The 11057-nt window shown below is 40.4% G+C and overlaps 1 protein-coding gene across 42 annotated transcripts in view; it reads left to right on the top strand.

Annotated features, from left to right (window-relative positions):
- The window catches only part of SORBS2 (sorbin and SH3 domain containing 2), a 390878-nt gene that overhangs the window by 306049 nt on the left and 73772 nt on the right, over positions 1-11057 (top strand). For 36 of the 42 annotated variants that reach the window (XM_037730851.1, XM_037730866.1, XM_037730874.1 and 33 more), the window contains 4 exons: positions 733-905; positions 5627-5693; positions 6506-6550; positions 8798-8987. In XM_037730851.1, coding sequence (XP_037586779.1) covers positions 733-905; positions 5627-5693; positions 6506-6550; positions 8798-8987 — 475 coding nt within the window. Of the gene's footprint in view, positions 1-732; positions 906-1438; positions 1789-5626; positions 5694-6505; positions 6551-8797; positions 8988-11057 lie in introns of those variants that run through there. The other 6 variants (XM_017506990.2, XM_037730872.1, XM_037730879.1 and 3 more) reach the window with 3 other exon arrangements.

Below are 11057 nucleotides of genomic sequence, written 5' to 3'. Positions count from 1 at the left end.
AATACTAGAAGTTACTAAAAAACATGAAGAACTTGATAAGCCTCATCTAAATTATATCCTTAGGGCAATTTTTGTCCTCAAAGAGTAAAAAGTCATGGGTTTTGATATTTTAAGGTAAAAACGCACATATGAGTCAGTACCAATAATTTTAAAACATTTATTTATTCATAAGCTTTCATAGACTTGGATGTGAAGATTTTTTTAAGTGATTTTTGGTTTTGCTTCATTTTTGTGAAATCACTGTTACCGACTCCACAATCATATCTTTTGTCTAGAAATACATTTCAAAACTTGTAAATAATAGTAGTTAGCAATATCACAAGAATAATACTAATGTAAATGAGGACGTGAGGGAAGTTACTAAACTTGTCTGAGCTCCTGCACCTCACCATAAAACCAGTCTTGCTCCTTCTATCCTGCCCTCCCTCAAGATTACTGAAAGGATAAGAAGAGATCATGTATTTACACTACTCACTAACACAGAGGCTTCTGCACAGTCCTTTAGCAAACGCCATCCTTCCCCCAGCCTTCTTCATAAAATGGAGAGGCCCTTGTTGGTATGTTCCCTGCACACCTACACAATTTCCACTGGCTCAAATGGAGAGCGAATGACTTAAAAGAGATAGTGATGGAAAATGGACTCTGTTACAGTTGGCATAAATATGCAACAAGACACTGTTAATTTATGATTGTGCATCAAATACATTCCATGTTACCAAATTTTCTGCACAGATTCTGCAGAGACATATCCCCAGCATGCACAGTCTCTGGACGGCACCAGCACCAGCTCTATCCCACTGTACCGATCCTCAGAGGAAGAGAAGAGAGTGACGGTCATCAAAGCCCCGCATTACCCAGGGATCGGGCCCGTGGATGAATCCGGAATCCCCACAGCAATTAGAACGGTAGGAAATGCCAGCATGTGCGTCTGTCTGGGGCTGTGCAGGGACTCCACAAAGGACGGATTGTCCATGGCTTTGTGCATTCCTAGGGTCTTATATAATGAGGATTGCCCTCTGTGCCATCCGAGTTCTCATGAATGTTATGCTGTGTGTGGCAGAGAAAGAAAGCTGTCGATGGAAGAGAATTACACAATCTGTTTTTCCATTTGAATGAAAAATCATGAACACTGTGATTTTGTTAAAGGATAAAACTGTGTTGTGTCGTTTGATTGTTTTTTGGTGGTTGTTTTTTTTTTTTTTTTTTTTTTTTTTTTTTTTTTTTTTTTTTTTTTTTTTTTTTTTTTTTTTTTTTTTTTTTTTTTTTCATCTACCTTTTACCAAGGAGGCTTAGGGCCATAGAGAGGAAAGAGAAGGAACAAGACAAGGGAAATTCTTTGGCTGCCTTGAATTCCCATGTGGGTTGCAAATAAACCAGTGATGTATTCCTTTCTTGAAATGGATGTGTGTTAACGCCTGGAGATTGGGAGCTGTGATTTGGGAGTTGGGAGGTGAGAGGATTGGAGCAAGGGGAGTTAATGTCATAGAAAGGAAAAGCTGTCTGAAGAAAAATACACATTTCAGTGTCCCTCTTCAGCTGTGCCTGCTGAGAGCTCTCCTGGGATGATAAGTGAAAGTGTTCGGATTTTTTTTTAAGTTTTTAAACTCTGCCAAAGCATTGCTCAGTGTGTCTGGGCAGCCCCTTCTGGCAAAACGCAGCAGTAGCAGAGGCAGCTTCTGAGAGCCTGGGCAGGCAGCGGCTAGCTGCCCAGGTCCACTGGAACAGAAGGCTTGTGCCAGCCGGGAGAAGGGAGCCAGGGACAGCATGAGAGCAGCAACACGTTTGCAGGTGAAGCTGGGGGCTGTGCGGGGAGGGAGCACCGTCTGTTCATACTTTTCAGCAAGACCCATGTAAAGCTGGGGTGTGGCCAAGAGCTGATCCCCAAAATGCAGACCTGGGCAGCCAAGACAATAAGGGGTAGAGGCAAAGAATGGGAAAGAGTTGGGGGGAAAAAAGCTGTGGTAAGATTGGAAACAGTCAAAAAGAACTAACGATAAAGGGTGGGGATTTTCTTCTGTCCTCAACTTTACATTTTTATACGGGAATTATGTATTTTATATACAGAGAGAAGAGTTTAAAATGGATTATTCTCAGCATCTGTATTCCATCTGAAAGCCAAAAAGTGAATCTGTACAGCAGTTACTGGAGCTTTAGACTCTCATTAGATTGTAGGAATGTTGAATGTGGCTAATTATGACGGTCTAATAGTCTGTCTTGAAACACGATTGCCATATTATGTCGAAGAAAAAGTTCAGGGATTATGACCAATATTCTTCATTTTATGACGATTACATGTTTCGGGTGATGATGTTTTCTTATTCATTTCTCTTCTAAGATTTCTGGCTCAAAATGGTTAAATCTGAAACTTTCTCCTAATTATTTAGGGATAGAGAGTCAGACAGGTATGGTGTCACTGGTTTTGTGTAATTGACACTTGAGGCACAGTATAGACAAAATTAAGAAAGCCCAGATTCTGTGTAGTTATAGAATCTGTCTGAGAGGATTTTATTAAAGATATCTGAGTATGTTTTTAGATCAATAAAGGATACATAATAGCCATGCAAGCCTGGCCCACATTTTCATCCATTAAAAGACATAATTTCCTTAACTAACAAGGCCTTGCTCAGTTAGTTTCAAAAGGAAAAACTGAGATGCTAGAGATGGTTGATGAAAGTTAAGTCATCTTAAAATTTTTAAAATGTTTACTGCCAAATCAAAAGCACGCTTGGGTATGCATAAGCAAACACACTAAACATTTTAATGCTAGTTCCCCTTCTATAAAATAGAAAATACAATGTAAGCAATGCAGAAGTTTCTTGTAAGGAACGTTAATTTTTATGTACAACTGTCTTCTTACTTAGATCTTTAAATCTTTACAAAGAAGGTACAGGTCTGCGAGGACTCTCATCTTACGCTGACTATACAGAGCACATCCCCAAGTATAGATGTGTTTATAAATGTCAAGTCAGGCTGTCTCTGAGCCACTGCAGGCCAAGACTCTCCGAGGCTGTTTTTCTTTCTCATGTGTGTAGAAAGTAATGATGATCAGATTCAGTGTAATCGCCAGTGGTGATACTGTTGCAATGTACCATGGTGTGGTATCATTTTAGACAGCCAGCCTATACTTAGGAAGCAGAATTTTGTAAAGTCATCCAGAAAATCTAGAAAGCCAAGAGTCAACAAACGGTACTTTTGAGCTATTTTAATGAAGGGAGCAGCCCTCCAGATTGCCTCGCTCCTGTGACCTGGGACACCTACGTGAGCCTTTCCCTGCCATTCTTCAAAACAACAACAAAAATCACCAGGGCTCAGCTCCCATGAGATTGTGTCATTAAGGCCAGCTAGTTAAGTGAAATACAAGATTCTTTTCTTCTACTTCCAATGTAACCCTTGTTGGGGTATTTTCAAAACTGAAAAGGAGAAAAAGTATACAGTGACTACTGTATACTGCTATTTAGAAAATATGCCTGTTTTTCTTTTTTGAAATCTCTGCGTGTTAAATCAGTGTAGAGTTCGGAAGTTTCAAAAACTATAGGAATGTAAAAAATGTAGAAAGAAAAGTGCATAGTGAATTGCTAGTCGCTGTTTTTCATGCAAAATGATTTTACATGCAAAAGTAAACTTCCTGAAATTTGAGTAGACTTCTATTTTCTTATTCTCAATCTTAGGCATAGCAGCCTCCATGATGGCATTTACAAAAGAAACTTTAAATGCTTCAAGTGCTTCTTTTACAAAGGGACGTAGAGTTTTAGTATTTTATTTTGCCAACTTCATAGTTCCCTCTGCCAACAGGGCATTTCCTGGCATCTCTGTGCTCACCATATAAAGCTAGCAGATGGCAGAACTGTGAGATCCCACCTGATACAGGCCCTCCAGCAAGTGAAGAAAAAACTCCCCCTGTCTGTCAAGATGCATTGCCATATACAGTGGTGGAACTGACTTAGTAGCCTTCCTTACTGCCACTGGTGTGTCTAGGAATACAATTTTGCATAACATTACGTTGTATTTTCTGTGGCTTTAGTACTATAAAGGAAAGGAGGTTTAATTAAAGAGAAATCAGTCCTTTATAAAAATAAACTTCCTTGAAAGATACATGTTTACCTACTTTGTTGGAACAAACAATAGACTCTTGCTTCATCACTGCAATCCCTCCCACCATTTCCCATCCTTTGATTGAATGTTCAATCAGTAATCTCAACTCTTCCATGTGAGAATGAAGAGCTGACTCACAACAAAGTCAAGTGGCCCTTAATCGATATTTGGGGTGATTTTCAGAATAATATATTCCCAGAGGTCAAAAGAAATTTAGATATAGCACAAAACCCTTAATGTCCAAATGAAAAACGCAGTGACCACATTTCTGGGGAAAAAAGATCAGGCAATAAAATCTAAACCAAAGCTCGGTCTAGTAAGTATAGGAATATTTTTGTATCAGTCCTAACAGAATTTTTTAAATCAAGAGAGCTGTCTTGGGAAGTTTGGTATATTTAGTTACTATAAGCAGGATGGTCAAGTTTGTTGCCCAGGTGGCTCTCAGAAATCTGGGGTAAGATCTGGCCAAGCAAAATCTGTGACTATGATTATAAAAGCATGTGTCTACTTTACAGGTATCAGAAAGGCAGAGTTCCGTCCAATAAGCTATATTCATTCATTATTTCATTCGACAAATATTTGAGGTTCCCCCATGTCATTATTTATTGAGTAGTTATTATATTCCCGGCATTACGCAAGGCCCTGTGTATGCATTGTCTCATTCAATTTCCACAACCATCCTATGACTTAGATATAATTATGTCACAGAGAGGAGAAAACTGAGACTTAAGAAGGTGACATGACTTGCCCAAATTTATATTGCTAGGGTGTATTAAGCAGCAATTTAAGGAACCAGGATTTGAATCTTGGTTCAAGGTTCCACAATAATTTCATCTTTCCACTACAACCTACTGTTCCCATCACGTCCGAAGCCTGGATGCATATGGAATTGTACTCTCAAGGAACTTACCATTTCAGCCGAGCAAATGTTATATACACTCTATTATCATATTAAAATGTTTGAAGCAATAGCTACATTCTTAAATTTTCTCTAAGACTCTGGGATGCCTACTACATCCTGTATTTTAGTAACTTGGACTAGTGAGTAGCAAATTGATTTCTCTAGATCCACGCTGACCAGAATACAATATGAATCAAAAATATTCCTCAGTTAGTTCTGAATACACGGTCTTGACAGAACATTCAATAAAAAGCATCTAAGGATAATGATCATTATCACCAAAAGGAGTTAAGCAAATTATTACAACAGTCACTTTTATTAAGTGAACTTTACATAAATATATGTGTGCAAATATCAACTGTCTAGCTCTGGGCACAGCTACAGTTTGAAAAAATAAAACCATACCATGTAATGTTCCAATTCAGCCTAAATTCAACACAAGGTAATATATTTACAAACCGCAAACATAACTAAATAAATTGCTGAAATTGTCATGAAGTCATAGTAGAGTCAGAATATTTTGTCAGAGAATGGAACTCTGTTATGAAGGAGATAAAACAGAGAAGTGAAAACGCTGAGAAGCGGTGCTGATTTGAAGCAGCCTGTAACTACTGGACGCTGTGTTTATTACAGACGGTCGACCGGCCGAAGGACTGGTACAAGACGATGTTTAAGCAGATTCACATGGTGCACAAGCCGGGTATGTCTGCTGCTCTGCTTTCCGATCAGGTCCTTGTGGGTTGAAGGGTGTACACTCCTCTTTTGCATAGGTTTCATTCACACAAAATGTCAAGACCCCAGCAAACTCCGTGGCCCCTTCCTTTTCGACATGCCTCCTGTTCTCCTTCTATCACCCCTCCGATGGCAGCTCCTGTGCCTCTGCCTCCCCGCTGAGCTGCCAAGAAGCCTCCCCATGGAGGACAACCAGGCACGCTGGCCTCAGCCCTCCATCCTCCCCTGTCGGCAGTCTAAATCGGTGTGTTGCCTGGGTAAACAGACACAGTGTTCCTCTGCCCGCCCCTGTCTGCTCTCATCAAGAGAATCCCTCTGAGCAGGTCTGACAGAGCCTGCGCCGTAGACAGGAGAGCACCAAAGCACTTAGTAAAGGAAATTCAGAATCCAGAGTAGAGGGGATTCTAGGGAAGCAAGGACAAGGGCCTGACTTTGCAAGCTCTGAAGAGGGCAGCAAGGAGGATGTGTTACAGACAAAAAAGGGCAGTTTGCGGAGGCCTGTGGTGGCATGCACCTGTAGTCCCAGCTACTCAGGAGGCTAAGGTGGGAGCATTGATGGAGCCCAGGAGTTGGAGGCTGCAGTAAGCAATGATCACACCACTGCACTCCAGACCTGTCTCTAAAAAAAAAAGGAAAGAAAAGTAAAGTAAAAGTGGCAGTATGAACTAGGAAAAATACATTGCTTTTCTAACAAATTTCTGTTGTTTCTCTGAAGTTCTGCTGTCTCATTATGCCATGGTGACGATCTGTATTACCATATATTTATGTTTCGTTTTCCAGATGATGACACAGACATGTATAATACCCCTTACACATATAATGCAGGTAGGATGGGTTCCCTTGCATGCAATGACTATTTTGTGTTCAGCGATGTTGGGAAGAACTGCATGCTTCTTTTACCCTTCCGTTTGAGCACGTGTTTTCGGTCCATGTATCAGGAGGACGATTGCTTTTCTTTTCTCAGAGCTTGCTTAACAAAAGGATTGACTTTTCTCATGGAAATGAGAACTAATACTGGCTCATCTCATTCATTCCCACTGTTGGTTTATTCTCAGCTTCAGGAATGTTTAACCAAAGTGTGAAGGACAGCCTGAAAGGACACACTGTAACCCAGGGTACAAAGTAAGATAAAGATCTTTTATCAGCAGAGAGAAAGATTGCAATTGTGTAAGATCTTTCAGATACACTTCACAAAAAAACAAGTCAAGCAAAGTATTCGGTGACCTTGTCCCTGCTTTTTGCTCTAAAATGCAACCATTCATTGAAAGATTTTTAAAATCCCCCTTGGCGGGGCGACTTTTCTGACTCAGAATTGCCAGTGGTCATAATAGAATGACTTCAGTTCCAGGCATTGCCACTTGGATTGGTGTGCATTGGTATCCAGTTCAGAGGTCTGCAGGCTGGAGGGAGGGACCCCTGAGAAATGTTTTCCCCTTCATCACTTTCTCCTGATTGTTGCCTCGGGATTCTACCCAGGCCTCCCCTCAGACCCTGCCCAGCCAGGGTCTCAGGACAGGTGCACAACTATTTTTTTTCTTCTTTCTTTATTTTATTTGACTGCTCCCCTCCCCTTCAGCAGCTGCAACTTCACTTGGGGTCCCCTGGCCAGCCTGGGGTCACATGATCCTCCCCGTTCTGCATACCCGGAGACCACACTCAGGCCCTTTAACTATTTGGAAGTGTGCTCCTATCTCCAAAGACAGATAGATAGAGGGAAACGCAGTAGAAGAATCTCAGCAAGCCCTCTGGGTTTAGGTCTTGGCTCCCCCCAGTGACAGCCTGAGGCCCTCAAAGAAGTTTCCCTTAACTTTCATCCCTGCTCCCACACATGCCAACCTCACCTATTTAGCTCAAAAGTTCAAGTCCGGCTTTTGAATCCAAGCCAAGCTGTCAGTGTAGACGTTGTCTCCTTTCATTTGCTGTGGAAACTTGCATGAACTTTCAGGAGAAGCAAACAAGTACAAATCGAATTGGCCCGAATGATTGGGTTGTGGGAAATTTAGAATTTTTATAACTGTTACAATATTGAGATTTTTGTCACATTAGTAATGAGTGAAGGGAACGGCAGTGACGTCTTACTTTGTAGAGCCCTACAAGCTGAGCATGTGATCAGTAGACGAGTCAACTGCAGCTAGTCTCTTTTGCTGTCTACGAACTGGGCATCCCATGCTTAACATCTTGTATTTTTCTGCCTTTTTTTCTATACGTCCCTGCCCTGTTCTTGCCCTGCCCACCCAAACTAATTCTTTAGGGCTGACTCTGAATGCATGGGTTTCATAATATCTTCTCTGGGCAATCTACCACCTACTAACATCCTTTAATTCTTAATATGTATTTTCCTCATTTGGTCTTTATTATACGTTACCAATTATTTTCCATCATAGTTCTATGTGTGTCTGATTTCCCAGGCGCACTCTCAGCATATTGAGGACTAATGCTTCCCTGCACCTCGCACAGCCCTTTATAAACACAACTGTGTGCAATTTTATTTGACAATCAGCATGTCAATTTTCATATGTAAATCAGGGTTTTTAAAGTATTAGAAGGTGTTTGGAAACAGTCCTATTTTTGAACTTTCCCTGAAACCGTAACTATGTTATCAGTGTATACAATTGAAGAGAAAATTTGCTGAGTACTTATAAGTTTATTCCTAGTACCAGTCTGAATTATTACTAATTCTGAAACAGTTGACAAAGATTTACTGTAATCAGGGCTTAGGTACAGAATAAACTTGTAATTAATAAATTAACAGATATTAGTAAATTAATATTAATAAGAAACTACCTTCTAATGAATGTATTATGAATATGCTTATTGATAATTTAATTGCCAAAAACTTATTCTAATCAGGGCTTATGTACAGAATAAATCTGTAATTAATAAATTAATAGACATTAGTAAATTAATAATAAATTAATAAGAAACTACCTTCTAATGTATGCATTATGAATATGCTTATTGATCATTTCTATGCAATCGTTGGCTATTTTGAGGGGGGCAGATAATTTAAGGCATTTTTTAAGACGTTGTTTGCTTCTGTTTTTTGTCTGCTCTTGTTTTCTGTCATGATAGGTCTGTACAACCCACCGTACAGTGCTCAGTCACACCCTGCTGCAAAGACCCAAACCTACAGACCTCTTTCCAAAAGCCACTCCGACAACAGCACACATGCCTTTAAGGATGCGTCCTCCCCAGGGCCTCCCCCTCATGTTCCCCCGCCAGTCCCACCGCCTCGACCAAGGGATCGGTCTTCAACAGAAAAGTAAGGCATTTCCCCCCAGAGTGCCTATGTCTAGCTTAGGGTAAAAATAAGGCTGCATGACATTCGGTAAAGAATCAGTGCACATGTCACAGAGAAAGCTATGTATAATCTTGTTGGTCCACACATACACCATATTGACCTCCTCTACTGGGATTGTAGCAAATGTTTTTTTGTTTTTTTGTTTTTGAGACAGAGTCTCACTCTGTCACCCAGGCTGGAGTGCAGTGGCGCAATCTTGGCTCACTGCAACCTCCGCCTCCCAGGTTCAAGCGATTCTCCTGCCTCGGCCTCCCGAGTAGCTGGGACTACAGGTGCACGCTGCCACACCTGGCTAACTTTTTGTATTTTTAGTAGATATGGGATTTCACTGTGTTAGCCAAGATGGTCTCGATCTCCTGACCTCATGATCTACCCGCCTTGACCTCCCAAAGTGCTGGGATTACAGGCATGAGCCACCGCACGGGTCCATTAGCAAATGTTTTTGCTGTCTTGTTTCGTGATACTGAAGTGCCCTAAATTAGACTTGAAGTAATATGGGCACCTTTTCTGCTTTTTGATCAATATATACATAAAAGAGACAAGTAAATAGAAGTAATTGACACGTACAACCTTTGGTATACCAGGTAAAGGGCTATGCAGTTAATTTTCTGTTTCTCCAGGTCTATTAATAAGATACATTTTTGAAAGCAGGGAAAGTTACTCATAAATCATAATGAGGCATTAGCTAACAAATGTCTGTGACTTGGTTCTACCAGTTTTTCAAGCTAATACAAGTTTTCATTTCTCCACTGAAATATTTTTATACAAACTAGCCATATGAAAATAAAAATTTATAAATACATTTTTATTGAATCATTTTTATTGGGATTATAACTACTTCTTCTACTTATAGGTAACCTTTGTTGAATGCTCATTATGAGCCAAGTACTACGCTAAGCACTTTTTCGGTATCATATCATTTGATTCTGAGAACAACCCAGTGAGATATGTTCTATTTTAGAGAGGAAGAAACTGCAGTTTAGAAAATTGAAGGAACTTACTGAGCTCATACAGCTAGTATGCTCAAGCCAGGGTCCAAGCTCAGCTCTGATTAAATCCAAAGCCTATGCTATCCTAGCAATTAATAAACAAGAATATAAAAAATATTCCTATCATACCCACTCCAGAAAAATTGTATTCAACACCCTATTGTACCATTAAGAATAATTGATGATCCAGCCAGGTGTGGTGGCTCACACCTGGAGTCCCAGCATTTTTTTTTTTTTTTTTTGAGACAGAGTCTTGCTCTGTTGCCCAGGCTGGCGTGCAGTGGTGCAATCTCAGTTCACTACCACCTCCGCCTCCCAGGTTCAAGCAATTCTTTGCCTCAGCCACCCAAGTAGCTGGGATTACAGATGCCCACCACCACGCCTGGCTAATTTTTGTATTTTTAGTAGAGACGGGGTTTCACCATGTTGGCCAGGATGGTCTTGAACCCCTGACCTTGTGATCTACCCGCCACGGCCTCACAAAGTGCTGGGATTACAGGCGTGAGCCACCGTCCCCAGCCAGTCCCAGCACTTTGGGAAGCCATGGTGTGTGGATTGCTTGAGGCCAGGAGTTCGAGAGTAGCCTGGCCAATATGGCAAAATCCCATCTCTACTAAATAAATAAATAAATAGAAATTATATAATAGAGTAATTGATTATCATATAGCGTACAGCATTCCACCAAAACACACACATCATATGTGAATGGGGTTCTCACTTTAATACCAGCCTCCTCAGGATGAATTATGTGAGGTCTTAAAATTGAGAAACAGTTTCTAGACATAAATTGTTATCTTTGTCATCAAAAAAGAACCAAAATTAACGTTTTGATTTAAAGATATTACCTGTCTGATGCATTTTGTTAAAATTAAATATCTCATTATGATAATCCCTTAAAAATTCTATATGGCTTTCATGTGTATTGTCTCATGTGATGCTCAAAACTCCTCTGCAAGGAAGAACAACACATTATTGCTATCTGTGTTTTACACAAGTGGGAAAAACGAAGACTGAGAAAGTTTAAGGGGTCTTGCTTCATGTC

Source organism: Cebus imitator, unplaced genomic scaffold (assembly GCF_001604975.1).
Source record: "Cebus imitator isolate Cc_AM_T3 unplaced genomic scaffold, Cebus_imitator-1.0 Scaffold365, whole genome shotgun sequence".
Lineage (NCBI taxonomy): Eukaryota > Metazoa > Chordata > Mammalia > Primates > Cebidae > Cebus > Cebus imitator.
The sequence above is the reverse complement of the archived record's forward strand: the minus strand, read 5'-3'. Positions and strand labels throughout refer to the sequence as shown.